Genomic DNA, 23,897 nt, shown 5'->3' with positions numbered 1-23,897 from the left:
TAGGAAAACCTGCAAAATCGGCAGTGTATCAAATACTTGTTCTCCCCACTGTATATAACCAAACACACGATCCCTATAGATACACACAAATAATGTTCTTGTATGCTACTTTCTGTCTTTCAAGTTAAGTAAATTGTGATTTTTGGGGGGGATTATGACAAACACCCCCACAGAAAGGCGTAAACACACACATTTGTTGAGATTGGAAAGTCAAAGGGCAGCAGGCAGGCCGCAGTACGAGGTTTTCATCACCAGCTGGAGTGGTCAGCTGCAGACTAGGAAGCAGCACACCTCAGAGACGCCTCATCAAGTATGAATGTCATTCTAAAATCACCACCTGGGGCTGCATTCAAAAGATGATTCATCCAACTCTCTCATGCATAGGATTAGGTTCATTTACAGTCACACACGCACTCACTCAAAGTTACCGTTGGAAAATGCGTTAACAGAAATAGATTTTGGGATTTATTGTTTTTTAAGGGGAGAACTCTAAAGGGTTCCTGTATAAAAACTGATGGACTTAACTGCAGGATGGACATATCATGAATAGTTTAATGAGAGAGGTCTTCGTGTTGTTCTCAGGCTCTGGGGTCAAGAGTTCAGGAGTCAGTGGAATACCTGGGATAGGCCACTGTGGATGCCATTTTATCCAGAAGCCTCTGGCAGTGTCCGAATACCCCTACCAGCATTCTAAATAGTATGCATTTTGGGTATGCGAAAATACAAGTTACAGTGTATAGAATGTGAAATTCAGTATGCTTTAAATGCCATGATTTCATACTAATTTCTGCTTTTAATTTAGTAGAATTCGCTGCACATTATTGAGGAAGAGCATCGTTTTTCAAGACTCGTGTGTTTTTGACAACCGCTGATAATCAGACAAGAGGACGCAATCTACCAAAATGAACAAATGGTGGGATTCAATGCAATTGCACATTATATGACAACTTCACAGTGTGGATGAGCCTAGTATTGATATTTGTGTGTACTGCATTAGTTTTTTACTAAACGGTATGCTCTAAATAGTATGTAGTTAGTACGATTAGTACACCGTATGCAATTGAAGTAAGCAGTAGGCAAGCCAGATTTCAGACACGGCCCCTGTATCTTCCTGTTAGATCAGTCTCTGTTACTAAAGACAGTCCAGCCTAGCGCTGCTCATCTCCAGCCCGCCATTCTCCCACAGTAATCTAATAATGCACTGTGGCCCGGGGAATTCCGTGTTCACACATTACACAAAGCACACTCTTAGTTCTAAGGGACACCGACTGCCTGCCAAGAACGCTTTTTTTCCTTCTATGCTGTGAGATATAATCCAGCAAATCCCCATTCATAAACCCTCCAATGTGAGATAGTGTTTATTTATGTCCACTTCAGCAGCTGGGCACAGGAAGATAGGGGAAGGAATGGTGCCCCAGTGCAACTTGGGATTTCTCCCAGACAAGCAAGGTTTCCTTTTTATATAAGAGGATCCGGCGACCGCTACACAGTACATATTCAGCCAGATTGTTGGCTCAACTAAATCCATGCTTCTAAACTGGAGCGTCTGTACAGTCGCAGTCATAGTCTGTGTGTCTTAAACCAGACAGCCACCCAGCAGCTCCTGCAGTCTTTGATCAGGGGGACTGTCTGGCTATTCCAATTCCAGGAGACATAGAGCTGACGGGGCCTGAGGGCGGTTTCCTGTTCACCCATCCACTGGAAAGAAACTATTGGATCAGTAACTATTTGGATTAGGCGTGCTTGATGCTTCTCCACTCCAGCTCATGTTCCCTGGGAGTTTTCCACTGGGAGAGAACAACACATGCTGTTCCTTGGTTACCTAATTTGACAGCATTTGTCTTCAATCGAGGAAGGTTGCTCAGGCCCAGTAGAAATGGGCCCTGTCTATTGCTTTCATGCAATGTGTGAATAACTTCTTTGCCTAATGGTTTCAATTTTAACGTTTGATGTCACGTCTTTAAGTACACGTCAGTAGTCTTTAATTCTAGCCCTCTAAAACATGATACATTGGATTGATCTGCCACACAGCGTGAAGAGAGGACGGTTCAATGCAACATCAATCCATCAGTCTATCTCTCTGGTTGACCTCTAACCTATCCAGGCTCTAGTCTGGTGCTGGGCTCCGTTCAGATTTGTTTTTTGCTGTTTAGGGAATTTCTGAAAACGGCTTCTACACTTAAATCTCAATTGAATAAGTTGTATTAGGGCCGTATTAGTTGGTCAGAGATGAATTACCTGTTGTTGATATTAAACATTGACCAACACCCTAGGCATATTATTCGCCTAAGAGTTAAAACCCTGTTCAATTGAGTCAACATCCTGTTTGTGTGTGGATAGAACTGGTTCTCCTCCAGGGAAGGTCACTGTCATGTTTGGCTCAGGTCCAGAACAATCAAAGAGAGATGCTCTCCAAAAACATGATGTCTGATGGACGATCACAGGGCAAGCAGATTGGGTACTGACTTTGACCTGCAAATGCTTCTTTAAAAACAAGAACAGCTAGGTAGGTTAAAATAAGAAGAAACATGAAATAGGCACATTTATAAACTAAACACCGTAGATTGAGTTTAAAAGCATTTGACTGTTGTTATCATTGGACCTTTACTAAGAGTGACAGAGAATGACTTTCATTGTAATCCTGACACAGTGCCACATTATTCTGTAACCTTTCTTGCCGTTTTTGGTAATGTACGAGTATCTAAAAATGTAATTATAGTTTTTAGATCATGGCTGTCTCACACATAGTTGTATGAATGTTTATGAATGCATTTCAGTAAAGGCCTCCAATTTACAGTGCATTTGGAATGTATTCATAGCCCTTGACTTTTTCCACATTATGTTACAGCCTTATTTTAAAATGGAATAAATCGTTTTTTCCCCCTCATCAATCTACACACAATACCCCATAATGACAAAGCAAAAACAGGTTTCTACACATTTTTGCTAATGTAAAAAAATATACCAAAGTATGTCAATTAGAGATGTGTTTTCTATTCTTTAGTCCAAATGCATTTCGGGCGGGGCATTGTGAACCCCGTTGGAAAGCATTTCTGCTTGAGGCCAGGGCTTCTAGCAGGGAACACGCTAGAGGCTGAAACTCAAACAGAGCAACCTTTGTTTGTGGAGGGGGCTAAATGCCTCGTGACCAGAATTGTGCCTCTCCACTTTTGGAGAGTAGGCCGTCACCACTGGGGCAACACAGGGAGGTGCCAGGGGGCCGCGTCTCAGTCTCGCACAGAAACAAGTGGCCTGGTGACCGAGGTATTGAAGACTGATTCCCAGTGAGGATGCCGGAGGGGCGTGGCGTGCTCTGCTGATAGTCATTGATTCATCAGTGCATTCCTCACCCTCATTTTGAGCCATGCGGGTATCATCCTACCTAGTCAATTATCAATTCGAAGATGCATATTCCGTATTTTGTTCCTGGTCACGACATGCTGTATTCAGCCATCTGTAATAAGCACACTGTACATCTGCGTTCCCTTTATCCCTTCCTGTATTAGAATGTGCATGAAGCATTGATCACGCAGTCTCTCTTTAAGACTCTGTCAAAGCAGTCGTCCTGCTTTCATTTCAGGCTGCTGCTCAACTCAGATCCTCCCCCGCTGCTGTATCTCTGTGTCTTTGGTTCCTATGTAACTCCTGTTCCCTCTCTCATATTGCTCTGCTTCTCGATCTAACTCCTTTATTCTTACATACCCAATCACTTTCTGTCCCGTTCTCTGTCTCACTCACATACTGTAATGGTTGAACAAGCTGCACCCAAGACCTGGTGCCGATCCAAACTATCCCTGCATGGAACTGCTTCTTCCTCTGTGGTGTGCGTGCGTCGTGTGTGAGAGAGAGAGAGACTTACAACACAAGCCATCCAGAATCAAATAGATCATGCCAGCTCAACACAATCAGTTGGGGCAACCATAAACATTGTGGGAGGATAAGTTGTTCCTTATCATCACAGAACTCACTTGGACGAAGCCTAATATCCCCATGACGCAACAAGGCAGAACATCAGATAATGCTGTGACAGTGACACATGATGTGACACTGCCCAATACAGCAGAGAGGCAGTCGGAACGTCCCGCCATGGTGGGGGGGATGGCAGGGACATGTAGGGGGGTTAAGTCTTTTGGCTTGTCTTTAGTATTTTACATGTCTGTATTTAGTATATTAATAGCACAGTGTTAGCTGATACTTCCTGTAAAGAAAGTGGCTGGTGCTGCGGTGGTGCCAAATACAATACTCACCATCATGAGCTCATTTTAATAAGGCCATATAAATGCCCAGGACATTTTTTGTGCGTTACATTCTGGTGTCTGCTTTCCCACACTGACATTAAAGGCTTTTCCTAAAGGAACGCTTACTTCACTGTGTTAACTCTGTGAGAATGAAGAGAACTGGACATGTGTATACTAACTAATGAATGAATGACAGTTGGCAACCCATCCCTTACAGGATTAATTGACACATAAAGAAACGTTACCATGATTCACAGTGAATTCTTCATCTAATAATACTTTTTTCTAAATGATCTTCTAGAGCGACCGTCTCCTGATCAAAGGGGCGATAATCGTGAATGATGACCAATCCTTCTGTGCTGACGTCTACATGGAGGATGGTCATATCAAGTGAGTTTCACAACGACGACTACATGCTCTACTTCTCAGAGGTTAACTACCTCTGCACCATCCTTACCATGCGTTAGACTTTTAACACCGGTCGTTGTTTGCTTTTACAGACTAAATTGCAGTCCTAGCGATAACTATATAACAACTCTCTCTCTTGCTTTCCCTTCTCTCTCTTTATCTCTCTTCCTCTGACTCCCAGACAAATTGGCGAGAACTTGATAGTGCCCGGTGGGGTGAAGACCATCGATGCCCACGGGCGCATGTTGATGCCAGGGGGCATTGATGTGCACACACGCTTCCAGATGCCCGACCGAGGCATGACCTCGGTGGACGACTTCTACCAGGGCACCCGCGCCGCTCTGGCAGGGGGCACCACCATGATCAGTATGTACACTACCACCTACCCACTTTCTGTCCTCCCCCTCTCAAGAGTCATGGGCAGGGCACAGTGCCAGCTCCATCTATGGCAGCACCAGGTCCTGACCCCATAAAGTCTCATCTGCTACAGACTAGCGTGCCACCAAGTGCTGCTGAGTGCTGTGAAAAGTGGACTAGGGAGGACGTTCAAAACTTTTTTCAAGTTGTTTATCCACTCTCCTCCTAATTGCTCAGTAACAGCAAGGCCTGCCTGTAGCGTCCCTAGAGTTCTACTGAATATCTTAGCTGCCTCAGTAAAGGTCAATCTCCCTGCTCAGCAGTTACACAGACTCCTGAAGAGTAAGGTGGCTTTATCACATCGTGCAGAATGCTGACTCCTGCTGACAGCACTGCGGAGTCCACAGAGCCATCTCTGTAAATGGGTCACGTCACGAAACAGAGGCTTACTGGGTCACAGTGCAGTACAGTACAATCTGGTGGAAAAAACATGATGCAAGATCCTGATCTAGGCTTTTAATCTGACCTACTGCATATCATAGTTGAATGCGACCAGAACAATAAGAATGAACCAATTTACGAAACAATTGTATGTGTGTGTGTGTGTGTCCACTAGTTGACCACGTGGTTCCGGAACCCGGGGTCAGTTTGCTGTCTGCCTTTGAGCAGTGGCGTGAGTGGGCGGACAGCAAGTCGTGCTGTGACTACTCTCTACATGTGGACATCACTGAGTGGCACAAGGGAGTCCAGGAGGAGATGGAGGCCCTTGTCAAGGACCACGGTACAGACACATCCACATTAACATCTCATAATGTCATATAGTACATTTTGATTGGTTGTGTTCATGTTTTCTATTTCTGTATGGTTGTTAGATTTCCTACATGTACAGTACCAGTCAAAAGTTTGGACACACCTTGGACACATTCAAGGGTTTTTCTTTATTTTTTTACAATTTTCTAAATTGTAGAATAAAACTGAACACATCAAAACGATGAAATAACACATATGGAATCATGTAGTATCCAAAAAAGTGTTATATTTTAGATTCTTCAAAATTGCCACCCTTTTCCTTGATGACAGCTTTGCACACTCTTGGAATTTTCTCAACCAGCTTCATGAGGAATGCTTTTCCAACAGTCTTGAAGGAGTTCTCATATATGCTGAGCACTTGTTGGCTGCTTTTCCAAACTCTGCTGTCCAACTCATCCCACACCATCTCAATTGGGTTGAGGTTGGATGATTGTGGAGGCCAGGTCATCATATGCAGCACTCCATCACTCTCTTGATGAAATAGCCCTTATACAACCTGGAGGTATGTTGGAACATTGTCCTGATGAAAAACAAATAATAGTCCCACTAAGCACAAACTAGATGGGATGGTGTATTGCTGCAGAATGCTGTGGTAGCCATGCTGGTTAAGTGTGCCTTGAATTCTAAATACATCACCTACAGTGTCACCAGCAAAGCACCATCACACCTCCTCCATGCTATACAGTGGGAACCACACATCCGTTCACCTAGTCTCACAAAGGCAGGACGGTTGGAACAAAAAATCTCAAATTTTGACAATTTATACTCATCAGACCAAAGGACAGATGTCCACCAGTCTAATGTCCATTGCTCGTGTTTCTTGGCCCAAGCAAGTCTATTCTTATTATTGGTGTTTTTTTGTAGTTGTTTCTTTGCAGCAATTCAACCATGAAGGCCTGATTCACACAGTCTCCTCAGAACAGTTTATGTTGAGATGTCTGTTACTTGAACTCTGTGAAGCATTTATTTTGGCTGCAATTTCTGAGGCTGGTAACGCTAATGAACTTGCCCTCTGCAGCATATGTAACTCTGGGGCTGCGACTGCACTTGAAGAAACTTTCAAAGTTCTTGAAATTTTCGTATTGACTGACCTTCATGTCTTAATGTAATGATGGACTGTCGTTTCTCTTTGCTTATTTGCACTGTTCTTGCATTCCAGGTGACTACCTTATGAATCTGGTTGAGAGAATGCCAAGAGTGTTTAAAGCTGTCATCAAGGCAAAGGGTGGCTACTTTGAAGAATCTCAAATCTCAAATATATTTTTATTTGTTTGACACATTTTTGGTTACTACATGATTCCATATGTGTTATTTCATAGTTTTTATGTGTTCACTATTATTCTACAATATAGAAAATAGTAAAAAATAAAGAAAAACCCTGGAATAAGTAGGTGTGTCCAAACTTTTGCCTGGTGTACTGTATGTCATAGGTTTCTGGTCTCTTTGCCTCTCTTTGTTTCTCATCCCAACTCTCTGTACCTTCTTTTGACACGTGCTCTCTTCCCTCAGGTGTCAACTCCTTCCTTGTCTATCTGGCTTATAAGGATGTTTTCCAGCTTGCTGACTCTCAGGTACGACTTACCTTATCATATGGTAGCTTTGTTTTTAACGTTGGCCCCCTGTTTGTCTTACAGGAAACACACATCGATCGCTACCGCCACAAAGGACATGAATGGTTAAAATAATCTTTAAGAAAAAAGTATGAAAGGAATTCACCTCTTTTCACACCGCATTAACTGTACTGTTAAAAGTTATGGGACAAAATCATGCTGAATGCTTAATTACATGCACTGTAAGACTTTATATACTGTAGGTCTCCAGCCCTTCCCACCCAGCATATCCCATGGCCTGCTCTGGGCTGAGTTGAGGAGGGAGGGTGGGGGAGGTTGAGGCATTCATTGTGTGTGTCTCCAGTGGGAGTAAGGGATGATGAAAGAATGCACCAGTCCAAGTCTTTGTGTCTGACTCATGGTAAAACAGATTCATCTTGGACTGGAGGCTCCTTTGAAAAGGCCCGCGTTGGTCTTTGCACCTGTGTGAGGAATGCGTTCAGGCTGCTTGGCCAGAGCGTTTCATTCTATTTTGTGCAGGTCTCCCAAGGCAACCTATGGTAGCTCTTTATTATATTTCTGGCTTTTGGGAGATGACTCATACAAGACTCACACATCGCTCATACATCAGTAACAGGTTCCCCTCTACCACTGTTGTATTTGAGACCTTCAGAGTGAGTTTTGCATGGTGTGAAATTGGCATTATTGTTCACTTTGCTCAGCTATCAGAGTATCCTCAATGAACTTTACCTTGTCTGTTCTATGATCCATCTGTGGTTGTCTCAGGCTGCTGACATGGTTATTTCCTGTAGGTCTATGAGGTGTTCAGTGTGATCCGGGACCTGGGGGCCATCGCTCAGGTCCATGCTGAGAATGGAGACATTGTGGCTGAGGTAAGACCTGAGGCTAATGGGGTAAGGCGGTTTTCTCTCTCTAAAATGGCGCCGGAAGAAATGGCAGCAGTTTTACGGGCGCCCAACCAATTGTGCTATTATGTTTTTTTGGGGCGTTATTTGTAACTTATTTTGTACATAATGTTTCTGCAACCGTATCTTACGGCAAAAAAAGAGCTTCTGGATATCAGGACAGCGATCACTCACCTCGGATTAGACAGATATATTTTCTTCAACAAGCAGGACGCACAGGACATACTCCGAACACCCGACAAGGCCAACATTCCAGTTACTGGCAAGAGGAAGAGACGCAGGTATAGAGGACACAGAGCAGGGGGCCTCGTGAGGATTCGCAAAAGGCGTGTGGGAAAGCTGCCGTTACCGTCAATATTACTCGCCAACGTGCAATCATTGGACAATAAATTAGACGAGGTACGATCACGAATATCCTACCAACGGGACATCAAAAACTGTAATATCTTGTGTTTCACGGAATCGTGGCTGAATGATGACATGGATATTCAGCTAGCAGGATATACGCTGCACCGGCAAGATAGAACAGCACACTCCGGTAAGACGAGGGGGGGGGGGGGTCTGTGCATATTTGTAAACAACAGCCAGTGCACGAAATCTAAGGAAGTCTCTAGATTTTGCTCGCCTGAAGTAGAGTATCTTGTGATAAAATTAAGACCACACTATTTGGCTAGAGAGTTTTCAGCTATACTTTTCGTGGCTGTTTATTTACCACCACAGACAGATGCTGGCACTAAGACCGCACTCAGTCAGCTGTATAAGGAAATAAGCAAACAGGAAACCGCTCACCCAGAGTTGGCGCTCCTAGTAGCTGGAGACTCTAATGCAGGGAAACTTAAATCAGTTCTACCTAATTTCTGTCAACATGTTAAATGTGCAACCAGAGGAAAAACAATTCTAGATCACCTGTACTCCACACACAGAGACGCGTACCAAGCTCTCCCTCCATTTGGTAAATCCGACCACAATTATATCCTCCTGATTCCTGCTTACAAGCAAAAATTAAAGCAGGACGCAACAGTGACTCGGTCTATAAAAAAGTGGTCAGATGAAGCAGATGCTGAACTACAGGACTGTTTTGCTATCACAGACTGGAACATGTTCTGGGATTCTTCCGATGGCATTGAGGAGTACATCACATCAGTCACTGGCTTTATCAATAAGTGCATCGATGACCTCGTCCCCACAGTGACTGTACATACATACCCCAACCAGAAGCCATGGATTACAGGCAACATCCGCACTGAGCTAAAGGGTAGAGCTGCCGCTTTCAAGGTGCGAGACTCTAACCCAGAAGCCTATAAGAAATCCTGCTATGCCCTCCGACGAACCATCAAACAGACAAAGCGTCAATACAATGCTAAGATTAAATCATACTACACCGGCTCCAACGCTCGTCTTATGTGGCAGCGCTTGCAAACTATTACAGACTACAAAGGGAAGCACAGCCGCAAGCTGCCCAGTGACATAAGCCGACCAGACGAGCTAAATCACTTCTATGCTCGCTTCGAGGTAAGCAACACTGAGGCATAAATGAGAGCATCAGCTGTTCCGGACGACTGTGTGATCACGCTCTCCGTAGCCGACGTGAGTAAGACCTTTAAACAGGTCAAAATTCACAAGGCTGCGGGGCCAGACGGATTACCAGGACGTGTGCTCCGGGCATGTGGTGACCAACTGGCAGGTGTCTTCACTGACATTTTCAACATGTCCCTGATTGAGTCTGTAATACCAACATGTTTCAAGCAGACCACTATAGTCCCTGTGCCCGAGAACACGAAGGCAACCTGCCTAAATGACTACAGACCCGTAGCACTCACGTCCGTAGCCATGAAGTGCTTTGAAAGGCTGGTAAGGGCTCACATCAACACCATTATCCCAGAAACCCTAGACCCACTCTAATTTGCATACCGCCCCAACAGATCCACAAATGATGCAATCTCTATTGCACTCCACACTGCCCTTTCTCACCTGGAAAAAAGGAAGACCTATATGAGAATGCTATTCATTGACTACAGCTCAGTGTTCAACCCCATAGTACCCTCAAAGCTCATCACTAAGCTAAGGATCCTGGGACTAAACACCTCCCTCTGCAACTGGATCCTGATCACCAACAACGACGAGACAGCCTATAAGGAGGAGGTCAGAGACCTGGCCGGGTGGTGCCAGAAGAACAACCTACCCCTCAACGTAACTAAGTCTAAGGAGATGATTGTGGACTACAGGAAAAGGTGGACCTCAGCATGCCCCCATTCTCATCAACAGGGCTGTATTGGAGCAGGTTGAGAACTTCACGTACCTTGGTGTCCACATCACCAACAAACTAGAATGGTCCAAACACACCAAGACAGTCGTGAAGAGGGCACGACAAAGCCTATTCCCACTCAGGAAACCTAAAAGATTTGGCATGGGTCCTCTGATCCTCAAAAGGTTCTACAGCTGCAACATCGAGAGCATCCTGACTGGTTGCACTGCAATTGCTTGGCCTCCGACCGCAAGGCACTACAGAGGGTAGTGCGTACAGCCCAGTACATCACTGGGGCTAAGCTGCCTGCCAGCCAGGACCTCTATACCAGGTGGTGTCAGAGGAAGGCCCTAAAAAATGTCAAAGTCCCCAGCCACCCCAGTCATAGACTGTTCTCTCTACTACTGCATGGCAAGCGGTATCGGAGGGCCAAGTCTAGAACAAAAAGGCTTCTCAACAGTTTTTACCCCCAAGCCATAAGACTCCTGAACAGGTAATCGAATGGCTACCTGGACTATTTGCATTGTGTACCCACCCCCAACCCCTCTTTTACGCTGCTGCTACTCTCTGTTTATCATATATGCATAGTCACTTTAACTATACATTCATGTACATACTACCTCAATTGGCCCGACCAACCAGTGCCCCCGCACATTGGCTAACTGGGCTATCTGCACTGTGTCCCACCACCCCCCACCCGCCAACCCCTTTTTTACCCTACTGCTACTCTCTGTTTATCATATATGCATAATCACTTTAACCATATCACATTGTACATACTTCCTCAATCAGCACGACTAACCGGTGCCTGTATATAGCCTCGCTACTGTATATAGCCCCGCTACTGTTATTTTTCACTGTCTTTTTTACTGTTGTTTTTATTTCTTTACTTACCTATTGTTCACCTAATACCTTTTTTGAGCCGTTGGTTAGAGCCTGTAAGTAAGCATTTCACTGTAAGGTCTACACCTGTTGTTTTCGGCGCACGTGACAAATAAACTTTGATTTGATTTGATATTGTCATACCGACCTTCTCAGTATTGCCGGCTTAGTACACAAGGGGGCGCCAAAAAAACACAGAATGCTAACAAAATTAGCACAATTAGTAACGAATTTCCAAGGGGGTTGCTAGCTAAATATGCTAACGAGCGAAAACGAAAATAAGCAATTTGCAAAGACAGTCAATCCAGCTCATATATATATATAGATGTAATTTTTGGTAAGTTTGGACATTTACAAGCGAATGTGAACGAGAGACATTGTGCAAATTGTGGCAGCCCAGGGGAGTCAGAGGTGAAACACACAATAAATAAGACAGCGAGAGTCTGTTTTGCGGTGCTTAAACAAAAGTTGTTCTTTAATAAAGGTTGGGGGGAACGAGGAGGGGAGAAATACAACTGAAAGGCTTCGCATGTAACGGGTGGGTCACTGTGTCCAGTGTGGCTGTTCCTTGGACCGCCTGTGTTCATTTTTACATTTTACATTTTTATTTCACCTTTACTTAACCAGGTAGGCTAGTTGAGAACAAGTTCTCGTTTGCAACTGCGACCTGGCCAAGATAAAGCACAGCAGTTCGACACATACAACAACACAGTTACACATGGAATAAACAAACATACAATCAATAATACAGTAGAAAAATCTATATACAGCATGTGCAAATGAGGTAGGATAAGGGAGGTAAGGCAATAAATAGGCTATGGTGGTAAATTAATGACAATATAGCAATTAAACACTGGAATGGTAGGATGTGCAGAAGATGAATGTGCAAGTTGAGATACTGGGGTGCAAAGGAGCAAGATAAATAAATACAGTATTGGGATGAGGTAGATTGGATGGGCTATTTACAGATGAGCTATGTGCAGTGATCTGTGAGCTGCTCTGACAGCTGGTGCTTAAAGCGTCCATATGAACAAAAAAGAGAGTGAGAGTGATGAGTCTGGGGTTTCAATACTTGCGCCAGGAGTCGTTGTGTCTGGGAATGGGTCCTCTTGCTTTGGGCCCAAAGAAAAGGAAGAGAGAAAAGTTGAGTCAAACATTACCTAGTATCTTCTTTGTCATCTGATCGAGGTGCTTATCATACTCACTGCTGTTCTTCTGGGGTATAGGAGTACCCTCTGCCTATCTACCCAAGCGCCCGAGTGACCGCACCTCATTTGGGGTAACGAGGGAACGGTGGGACCAATTCCAGGTCCAATTGGTTGCAGCACCTGGACTGGGTAGTATGGGTGTTGAATCTCCAGCCCCAGTCGGTGCCTGTAGAGCTGTCCATGGTGCTGACTCACCTTGGCCTCTGTAGCCCTCTGGAGCTGACTAAGGTCCTGCTCTTTCCTTGTAGCTCCCTGCTGGCCAGCTCATATATATATATATGTATTATTTGGTAAGTTTGGACATTTGCCACAAAATGAACAACGTTTTGACACATGCTTGTCTAAAGGACAAACTGTACTTGTGTACACACTGTCTTTGGAGTCTGGAGTTGCTTGGGCAACGGGCCTGCCTGCTCTGCTCAGAGAAGGGGTGGAGCAAACGGAGAGGATAAAAAAAATGCAAGGAAATCAAGATAGCACTGGTACCGTCAGCTGTACAGATAACTCATCCAAAGGATTTTGACTTCTCAAACACGGCAGAAAGCTAACAAGAGGACCCATGATGCCCCGTCACCTTATTAATTCAGCTACTTACTTAGATAACTAGAAAGTTAAACTCAGAATTCAGCATTTTTCACGCAGAAAGAAGATATAAAACACAATAAATATCTAGCTGCGTTTTGTAAGCGCACATCTAAAATGCTTCTTATTCTAATTTCTGCTCGGCATCTGACAAATGTTGTGTTTTAGTTTCACTTCTCTACTCGGATGAGAATTCACAAACAGGCATTCTATCACCAGACAGCACTGACTGATGTGTAGCTACTTTTCTCTGTGTAGCCAAGTTTCACTTCAAGCAAAACATTAGCAAATGTACCTGGCTACATTCTTTCTATGATAAACATTAGAAGTATAATGGCCATGCATTGTTTTTGCAAAACATAACTTGTTTTTTCATTGTAAGCTTATTTACTTGTGTGGCTGCCAGCCAAATAACTTTGCACTTGTGTTGTCATCTGATGAAAATTAAGCTATTTTCTGCCGAATGTGTTGCACTAATGTATTTTTTGTGAAGGAAAACTATAGTTGCACGTCCCTGATCACTCTATTGAAGCAACAAAAACACTGTTGACTTTCAAAATAAAACGCGACCCCTGTCAATACACAGCCGGACTGCACAGCTGGGCTCACCTGCACCCACTTTATCCCGTTGTGCTATTTACAAACAAACAGGTGACTGGCTTTCAACAGTATTGACGGTATGGAAAAACCATCGCGTGGCTATTCCCAAATACCCCGGTATATGGTATATACAGTATACCGCCAAAGCCCAGCTAACAATACACCATTTACTGGACTATCAAAACCCGATCTAAAATATCTACCACTGGACATTTCTAAATCGTGCCTGTTCTGTCCATTCAGGAGCAGCGTCGTATCCTGGAGCAGGGCATCACTGGACCTGAGGGACACGTCTTGAGCCGTCCTGAAGAGGTATAATGCATCTGCATTTGACCTCAAAGTTCTTTACCTCTCTGTTTTTATCTTCCCTTTATATTTTCAAAATGCGTCCTTGCATGGTCACCTTGACCTCTGAACCCTGGGTGTGTCTTTCAGGTGGAGGCAGAGGCTGTCAATCGTTCTGTGACAGTAGCCAATCAGACCAACTGTCCCCTCTACATCACTAAGGTGATGAGCAAGAGTGCTGCTGATGTCATCGCTCAGGCCAGGAAGAAGGGTGAGAGACTGTTGCTAGGCTGTTGCTAGGGTACAAACATACAGAAAGATGAAGGGAAGATGCATGTGAGCCAAAAGAAGGGAGAGGCACGATAATAGGTCAATAACATCATTCATATTTGTAATCACATGATGTTTCTGATTGGCCTTGCAGGCACGGTGGTGTACGGGGAGCCAATCACTGCCAGCCTGGGCACAGACGGCTCACACTATTGGAGCAAGAACTGGGCCAAGGCCGCCGCCTTCATCACGTCCCCGCCCCTCAGCCCAGACCCGACCACGCCCGACTATCTCAGCTCCCTGCTCTCCTGGTGAGAGCACTAACTCAGCACCATTACACTGGATTGGGCCATTTGGACAAATATCCATATTCATATGGTGTAAACTGTTATCATGGTGACAATTTAAAGTAGGACAATCATCCCACTCAGACTCCAGGTGGCACAGTCTAATCTCTTGTCCTGTGTCTTCCTCACCAGTGGAGACCTTCAGGTGACGGGCAGTGCCCACTGCACCTTCAACACTGCCCAGCGCGCCGTGGGCAAAGACGACTTCACCCTCATCCCCGAGGGTACCAACGGCACTGAGGAGAGAATGTCCCTCATCTGGGACAAGTGTGTGGTGAGAGACTACATGTTATATATATAGAACATACAGTATACTCATATACAGTACATAGTATATACAGTATAACCTACAGTGTACATGTGTAGAATTTGTATGCATTGTGTGAATTTGCACAATGAACTGCCCCATTCTCTGTGTTCCCCTGGCTCATTCAGGTGACAGGTAAAATGGATGAGAACCAGTTTGTGGCGGTCACCAGCACCAACGCTGCTAAAATCTTCAACCTGTACCCCCGTAAGGGCCGCATCGCTGTGGGCTCTGACGCCGACCTGGTACTCTGGGACCCAGACGTCACCAAGATCATCTCAGCCAAGAGCCACAACTCGGTCAGTCAGTCACACACACACTACGCACAAATATTATACCTTCAGAAAAGCGCAATCTACTGTATATCCAGCCATATGGTATTACACATGTGGTATTACACCACAGATTCATCTTTGGGAAACTGCCCAAAATTAAATAGTTAAACTTTGAACATTCAAGTGAACTTGAGGTTAAATTGCAATGGTTCTATGAAATTACCATATTGGTATTTTTATGGTCATCTGACTCCTGACCACATATGATTGGTTGGGTTCCCCAGCTCTAGGGCGTGGGCCTTATGGTAACTCAGAGGAGTTATGTCACCCCCAAACTCTGCCAGAGTACGGAAACGTGTCATTTCTGATTGTTAGCAGCCAAATCACAGTGTGCGTGTGTATGTCCATGTGCGTGTGTGTGCTTTTGCAATCTAATTGCTCTACCTCTCTGTGTTCTATGGTTTCTTTCTTTCCATTTGGTCAAGAAATGGACTAATGTACATGGGGAAAATTGGTAATTCAGAGAGACATAGTGTGTGTGTGTTGGGTGGTCCAGCCTCTTGGTGATCTCATGCTTTTTCTAAGCCCTGTGGAGCCCACTAAATTGCCATGACCTCACTCCTAGTCGGCCAGTAGTTTTTACGAGGGTGGTCACACTCCACACTGCTCTCCACTGCCCACACCATCCTTGTAAGTGCCTGGTAACTCTGCTCCTCGCTGCCTGGCTAAATCAATGGTCTGTGATGATCAATGATGCTATCTCAGGAGGGTTTTCAATTGCCATTTATCTAACCTTTGCAAAACCCATAGGGGACACTTAATGATTTGAACATTGGCCCACTATAAAACAGCAGCTCACTGGCAAAGGATGGAGGAGGAGGGAGGTCCACCACACTAGTACTAAAATCAATCAACTCACACAAATCATAAGAAAAATAATATTTTGTACTACATTCTACCTCTCCTCTCTCCCCCTGTCGCTCTTCCAGAATGTGGAGTACAACATCTTTGAGGGTGTGGAGGTGCGTGGCGCCCCCCTGGTAGTGATCAGCCAGGGTAAGATCGTCCTGGAGGAGGGGAACCTCCACACCACCGAGGGGTGTGGCCGCTTCGTGGGCCGGAAGCCCTTCTCTGACTACGTCTACAAGAGGATAAAGGCCCGCAGCAGGGTAAGGCACTGTTTTGGAACTGTGTCATCGTGGTGTGCTGTCTTTTGCATTGATGTGTTTTATTTCCAAGGGAGTGGGTTCCCTTTTCAAATACCCTGTATCATGTTAAGTTGTTGACTCATGATAAGATGAGGGTATTTGCTGACAAGTTGGATGTTGCGTTCCACTATAAGTAGCAGGGTAAAAGTTCTGTCACTGCAACGGATTTCCATCATATGGATTTTTTGGTTGTACAGTAGTTATTATATATTTTTTGAGGTGTATATATATATATATATATGTATGTATGTATATATATATATATATATATATATATATATATATATATATATATATATATATATATATATATATATATATATATATATATATATATTTTTTTTTTTTATCAAATTGAAAAGGACTGGAGCTGGTCAAACTCGCAGTTTAATGTACAAAATGATCCTCTTTCCCTAAAAGCTTTTTACATGAAAGGGGAAGTTAATTTACTAGAAAGGGGAGGTTAATTTACATGAAAGGGGAGGTAAATTTACATGAAAGGGTAAGTTCATTTACATGAAAGGGTAAGTTCATTTACATGAAAGGGGAAGTTAATTTACGTGAAAGGGGAAGTTAATTTACATGAAGGGGGAAGTTAATTTCGCCCTGCAGACAATCGATCTGAGATCGACTTAAGTTTTAGTCATGGTGTTTTTTCGGGGGTTTAACCCATGCAGTAGGTTCGGGTTGTTTGATCTTGACTCTTGATTCTGCCTCCTCCCTGTTCTCCAGCTGGCTGAGCTAAGGGGTGTTCCCCGGGGGCTTTATGACGGGCCTGTCTGTGAGGTGTCAGTCACACCCAAAACTATGACTCCTGCCTCCTCTGCCAAGACCTCTCCAGCCAAGCAGGCAGTAGCCGGCGCCCAGCCTGTCCGCAACCTGCACCAGTCAGGGTTCAGCCTATCTGGTGAGGATCCATGAATCCATTCACTAGAGATATCTGACATTATACCTATCATAGTTTGTTACCCCCTTTTTCTCCCCAATTTCGTGGTATCCAATTGTTAGTAGTTACTGTCTTGTCTCATTGCTACAACTCCCGTACGGACTCGGGAGAGGCGAAGGTCGAGAGCCATGCGTCCTCCGAAACACAACCCAACCAGGCCGCACTGCTTCTTAACACAGCGCGCAACCAACCCGAAAGCCAGCCGCACCAATGTGTCGGAGGAAACATCGTACACCTAGCGACCTGGTCAGCGTGCACTGCTCCCGGCCCGCCACAGGAGTCGCTAGTGCGCGATGAGACAAGGATATCTCTACTGGTCAAACCCTCCCTAACCCGGACGACGCTAGCCCAATTGTGCGCTGCCCCATGGGCCTCCCGGTCGCGGCCGGCTGCAACAGAGCCTGGGCTCGAACCCAGAGTCTCTGGTGGCACAGCTAGCACTGCCGATGCAGTGCCTTAGACCACTGCACCACCCGGGAGGCCTATACCTATCATAGTTTTGATGATAAACTATGATATGTTCATAACAATGAAAATGTCATAATACAGTGATATTGACTTCCTCCTCTTCTGTACTTGTAGGTGCTCAAGTTGATGACAACCTTCCTCGGCGTAACACCCAGCGCATTGTGGAGCCACCTGGTGGCAGGGCCAACATCACCAGCCTGGGTTAACCCCTCCCATTGGCCACCAGGGGAAACGAGGGCTTGAGGAGAGGGCCATCAGGGACTAGGGGCCATTCCACCAGGAGCCAAACCAATTCTCCCCTCCTCAATCTCTCTCCCCCATCTGCCGCTCCCCACTCTCTCTCCCCCGACACCCCACTATAAAGGAGACACCTATAAAAAAGATTTGCCTCATTTGAAGAAAAAAAGAGAGGAAAACAACAGCCCTTATTTGAGCACTTTTGACTCTATTATTTAGTGTTCTCTACTGTACTTTCTTCCTGCCATGTATCATTTAGTTTAGTCAAGACAGTGCATGTCGCATTTGCACGGAGGAAGTCCAATCTGCTTCCGTTCGTCTTTTTTCATTTTCAATGTAGTGTAAATGAAGTATGGAGACACATGGGTAACATGTTCTACATCAGATTAGTTGCACTAACATTATGTATTGAACAGACATGGAAGAGATAAGTTGCTTATGCCTTCCTCAATATTGATCTTTTCCTCTTTTCACTGGTTTGTGTTTGTTCTCTACTGTTTATACAGCCTTGCCCTCCACTGTGCTTGTCATCTCCCACACTGTTAGGATCAGTACAGCACTGGCTACGATCAACACAATTTATTGACTTGTCCATTGTTATTGTTTAAAGCTGGTAGTATGCTATCCTCGTCCTCAGGTTACGGGATGAGGCATGAGATTAGTAGTAAGCTGAACCACTGTTGAAAACCTTAAAGGAACTTCTCACGGGTGCTCATCTCATGTCATCCCACCAGTAGATTTGTTTGAAGGAATAAATGGAATGAAAAAACATGGTCCATATTTAGAAGCTGCTGGTGAGCCAGGAAAGTCCAGTAGATTAGGAGGAGTTTTGGCGGGCGGTGGATAGAGCGCTGTCTCCCAGGGAGAAGCCGGCATGGAACTTAACGGCCCATGAGAGGAGATGTGACTCAAATTTAGGATGTTGGGAGGAGTGTAACCGGGCGGCAGCGAAGGAAGGAAGATTTGTCAGAATACTAGGGAATGCCCAATTTTTCATAGCCTCATTCAACTCACCCTCTCAGCTACGCTATAGTACAGTATGTGCCCATATACCTCGCCTGAAGGGGATTGTAATCTATCACTGTAATGGGATCTTTGAGATTCATACACCATTTAATTGACAGTGTTGCAGGCAGCATCCCTCCCTCTGTTCTAGAATGTCCCAGTACCAAACAGTACATTCAGAAGACTGAACGTTTTTCTGCTCCCGGCCTCCTCTTTTTAATTCATGCACTCCCCCTTTTCCTTTTTAACTCTTTATGTGCCTGAACCCACAGAAGTTGTACTGATAGTTCGATTTTGTATTATTCTTATTATGGTAAGCGAAGGATGTAAGATAAAAATGTAAAATAGCTGATGTTAACCGATACAAAGGTGCCAGATTTTTGTTATTTTGTATTCCACTGATAGTGCTCCTTTAAAAACAACAATGCTTACGTAATATGTTCAAATGTTTTAGTTTTTAACTGTTGTTATATTTAGTGTCATTCTGTAAGCTGTGGTCTGAGGCTGAACACTATTCATTTGAGCTTGAAAGTAGACCTGGAGTAATGCATATCTAACTAATGTGCAGTGTTAATGTGTAAGGGATGGGACACACACTGGTCCCAGTGCACCACTCCTTGGGTCTCAGACCTGGAGTGCTGGTAATGGCCCTTTGTTTTGCATGGTCTGGTTTTCATTAAGGCAAAGCAGTCTGGCAGCTGTTTTCTACCTTCACTCGCATGTCAGCGAGATCCTGGCCTAAAAGTCGCTGTTCTTTCAGTGTTCGCATTTTGCAACACACTCACTCACACTGTTACAGACACACTCACCCACACCGTGACAGACACACTCACCCACACCGTGACAGACACACACACTCACACTGTTACAGACACACTCACCCACACTGTTACAGACACACTCACCCACACTGTGACAGACACACTCACTCACACTGTGACAGACACACGTACTCACACTGTTACAGACACACTCACTCACACTGTGACAGACACACACATTCTCGCGCTGTTACAGACACACACACTCGCACGCATGCACTCACAGAACAAGTGGTGTCTGTATGTCCTTCCAGCACTGTGCTGTGGCTTGGACCCTTGGTTTTCCTGGCTGTGTTAAGGTCTCATAGGAAGCCCTTAGAAGGTAGAGTCTTTTTCAGGGTAGTAATGGTATCTGTGTTTAAGGAATCCATAGCAGGGAAATGAAAGTTTGACACTTCAGTGTGACTGCCTACAAGGAATGAGATTAGACAGGGATGGGAGGGAGGTCTGCTTGTTAGTGTTCAATCACTCAGGTGAAAGGGTCACTCCAGTCAGCGTTTGGATGATCTAATGCAGCCAGATGACTATATCTCAGAATTGTGCATATGCATACAGTACCAGTCAAAAGCTTGGACACCCCTACTCATTCAAGGGTTTTTCTTGATTTGTACTATTTTCTACATTGTAGAATAATAGTGAAGACATCAAAACTATAAAATAACACATATGGAATCATGTAGTAACCAAAAAAGTGTAAAACAAATCAAAATATATTTTATATTTGAGATTCTTCAAAGTAGCCACCCTTTGCCTTCTTGAAAGTTTTGCACACACTTAGCATTCTCTCAACCAGCTTCACCTGGAATGCTTTTTCAACAGTCTTGAAGGAGTTCCCACATATGCTGAGCACTTGTTGGCTGCTTTTCCTTTACTCTGCGGTTCAACTCATCCCAAACCATCTCAATTGGGTTGAGGTCAGGTGATTGTGGAGGCCAGGTCATCTGATGCAGCACTCCATCACTCTCCTTATTGGTCAAATAGCCCTTACACCGCCTGGAGGTGGGTTGGGTCATTGTCCTGTTGAAAAACAAATGATAGTCCCACTATGTGCAAACCAGATGGGATGGCATATCACTGCAGAACGCTTTGGTAGCCATGCTGGTTAAGTGTGCCTTGAATTCTAAATAAATCACAGTGTCACCAGCAAAGCACCATCACACCTCCTCTTCCATGCTTCACGGTGGGAACCACACATGCGGAGATCATCTGTTCACTTACTGTGTCTCACAAAGACAGGACGGTTGGAACCAAAAATCTCAAATTTATACTCCTCAGCCCAAAGGACAGATGTCCAACAGTCTAATGTTCATTGCTCGTGTTTCTTGGCCAAAGCAAGTCTCTTCTTCTTATTGGTGTCCTTTAGTAGTGGTTTCTTTTCAGCAATTCGACAATGAAGGCCTGATTCACGCAGTCTCCTCTGAATAGTTGATGTTGAGATGTGTCTGTTACTTGAACTCTGTGAAGCATTTATTTGGGCTGCAATTTATGAGGCTGGTAACTCTAATGAACTTATCCTCTGCAGCAGAGGTAACTCTGGGTTTTCCTTTCCTGTGGCTCACATGAGAGTCAGTTTCATCATAGCGCTTGATGGTTTTTGCGACTGCACTTGAAGAAACATTCAAATTTCTTGAGATTTTCCAGATTTACTGATATTCATGTCTTAAAGTAATGATGTACTGTCGTTTTCCTTTGCTTGTTTGAGCTGTTCTTGCCATAATATGGACTTGGTCTTTTACCAAATAGGGCTATCTTCTGTATACCCACCCCTACCTTGTCACAACACAACTGATTGGCTCAAATGCATTAAGAAGGAAATAAATTCCACAAATTAACTTTTAAGAAGGCACACCTGTTAATTGAAATGCATTCCAGGTGACTACTTCATGAGGCTGGTTGAGAGAATGCCAAGAGTGTGCAAAGCTGTCATCAAGGCAAAGGGTGGCAACTTTGAAGAATCTCAAATATAACATACATTTTTATTTGTTTAACACTTTTTTGGTTACTACATGATTCCATATGTGTTATTTCATAATTTTGATGCCTTCACTAATATTCTACAATGTAGGAAATAGTAAAAATAAAGAAAAACCCTTGAATGATTTAAACTGTACTGTCTGGCATGTAAGATTAAGGCCGGGATAAGTCTCCGTCCTCACATGTGAAGAGTAGGCTACATGGCTGGGCAAAAACTCTTTATTTTCTCTTTGCCTCTTCACTTTTTTATCATTCTCATTGAGATATTATGGTCATCATTATTCAGATTTTGGTTATTATTGTGATTATTTTTGTCATTATTGTTTTACTATGATGACTAACAATATTTTAGATTTTAGATTGTCCAGTTGTTCTTCTCATCCCATGGAAAACCCTGGCCAATGTATTGATATTTTTTCAGCGTGAGTCTCCCACTTGCTTGCTTGGTTTTGGAATGCATTTCTCTCAAACGGAGGGGGATGCAGGGTTAAAATGATTCATACCTCTATTCCCATAGACTGGAGGGTGGAGCAAGGGGCCTGCCAAAGCACAAATAAGATCTGTCAGCCAGAAGCGCATGAGTCCTCCTGAGACTCAAAGTATGTCTGCTCGTTTCTACCCCTCTCTCCCTCTTTCTCTCTCTCTGGCTCTTCTATTGTTGCCCTCTGTTGCCTTGACTACGAGGCCCTTGAGTCACCCTAGGCCCTGATTTTTGTTTGTCATGGCAACGGTTGTAAGATCGGAATTTGCCCATAGCAACCCCTCCGGACCTGGTGCTACTAGAAGAGCATGTAGTCTGTGGCAGACTAGCTGTATGGAAGCCATGCACTCTGTAGAACTCTGTAGAACTCCTTCCACACCAACATTTTCTTCCCTACCCTGCCTTTCTAAACTGAACTGCTGCTGCAGAACCACACTGTTTCAGTGTGTCACCGTCTGTATATAAGCTTTTGGTTAGTTGGGTGGGATCCACATACCTCTGCTGACCCAGGATTCGTTGGCCCTTGAATTGTGTCTTTAAGATTGCACCACAAGCTTCACATCACAGCAATTACACAGAGCTCCTCTACAAGGCCACAGATATCTACCAATCACCCAACGCTGGTTGTGGAGCACCCATGCCTAAAGCATTGACTCAGAAATTGTAAACCAGCTGTCAACGCTGGCGCTGCCATCGTGTCCCCACAATATACTGTATACACACAAGCCCCTTTTATACCTGGTTCTAACTTTTGTCCTGATCTTGTACACATTCACATTGTGCTCAAATTTTTTGACAAGTGTCTGGATATCTTACAAGTGTAGACAGATCTAGACAGGGAAACCATTGAAATAATTATTCCTCCCTCTAAAATCATTGACAGTTGGCAGCATTGACTGATTACATCAATATGTGTCGTAAAATACATTTTATTTTGAAAGAATAGCTGTGGAATAATTTGCATAAAGTAAGGGACCGGGAAATCTTGCCACAATGCAGACACAGTGGACAGATAACAGACACAAGGTAATACCATGTGTAGACACATGTCTGGAAATGTGGGCACAATCAGAATGTAGACAAGATCAGGACAAAGCACCCATGTTAGCTCCAGGTATAAACAGGGCTGTAGACACACACATGCAAGCATTCCTTCTTCTTGCTCTGTCAGTTTGGATGTTTTTCTTTTCACATCGCTAATAGGTGATGTAAGCGAAACACAGATTGAGAGTTTTAGGTTGGAGGTTGATAATGCTGTTCAAATCCCACCCCACACCCCATGTCTCCCCCCTCCACCTAACCCCCTCGGATTGTGAAAGTGAAACTGTGTGATGGTGTTTGTCTTGATGGCTGTGGGGTTTTGAGGATGCTTGCTCTCTATGGAAAGTGTCAAATCCCATGGATGGTGATGTAAAAACAATAACCAAAAAAAATAAAGATCAAAAACAAAACTCAGCCTCTGGCTTT

General features: G+C 44.2%; 1 protein-coding gene across 1 annotated transcript in view; it reads left to right on the top strand.

Annotated features, from left to right (window-relative positions):
* The window catches only part of LOC129818525 (dihydropyrimidinase-related protein 2-like), a 31,253-nt gene extending 7,368 nt beyond the window's left edge, over nucleotides 1–23,885 (top strand). Inside the window, exons 2-14 of the mRNA XM_055874520.1 lie at nucleotides 4,540–4,628; nucleotides 4,828–5,012; nucleotides 5,620–5,784; nucleotides 7,323–7,384; nucleotides 8,176–8,256; nucleotides 14,050–14,118; nucleotides 14,242–14,362; nucleotides 14,516–14,672; nucleotides 14,841–14,982; nucleotides 15,144–15,314; nucleotides 16,280–16,459; nucleotides 17,231–17,405; nucleotides 18,027–23,885. Coding sequence (XP_055730495.1) covers nucleotides 4,540–4,628; nucleotides 4,828–5,012; nucleotides 5,620–5,784; nucleotides 7,323–7,384; nucleotides 8,176–8,256; nucleotides 14,050–14,118; nucleotides 14,242–14,362; nucleotides 14,516–14,672; nucleotides 14,841–14,982; nucleotides 15,144–15,314; nucleotides 16,280–16,459; nucleotides 17,231–17,405; nucleotides 18,027–18,118 — 1,689 coding nt within the window. The 3' untranslated portion in view covers nucleotides 18,119–23,885. The remainder of the gene's footprint in view (nucleotides 1–4,539; nucleotides 4,629–4,827; nucleotides 5,013–5,619; nucleotides 5,785–7,322; nucleotides 7,385–8,175; nucleotides 8,257–14,049; nucleotides 14,119–14,241; nucleotides 14,363–14,515; nucleotides 14,673–14,840; nucleotides 14,983–15,143; nucleotides 15,315–16,279; nucleotides 16,460–17,230; nucleotides 17,406–18,026) is intronic.
* The last annotated feature ends 12 nt before the right edge of the window (nucleotides 23,886–23,897 follow it).

Source organism: Salvelinus fontinalis, chromosome 21, assembly GCF_029448725.1.
Source record: "Salvelinus fontinalis isolate EN_2023a chromosome 21, ASM2944872v1, whole genome shotgun sequence".
Taxonomy (NCBI): domain Eukaryota; kingdom Metazoa; phylum Chordata; class Actinopteri; order Salmoniformes; family Salmonidae; genus Salvelinus; species Salvelinus fontinalis.
The sequence above is the reverse complement of the archived record's forward strand: the minus strand, read 5'-3'. Positions and strand labels throughout refer to the sequence as shown.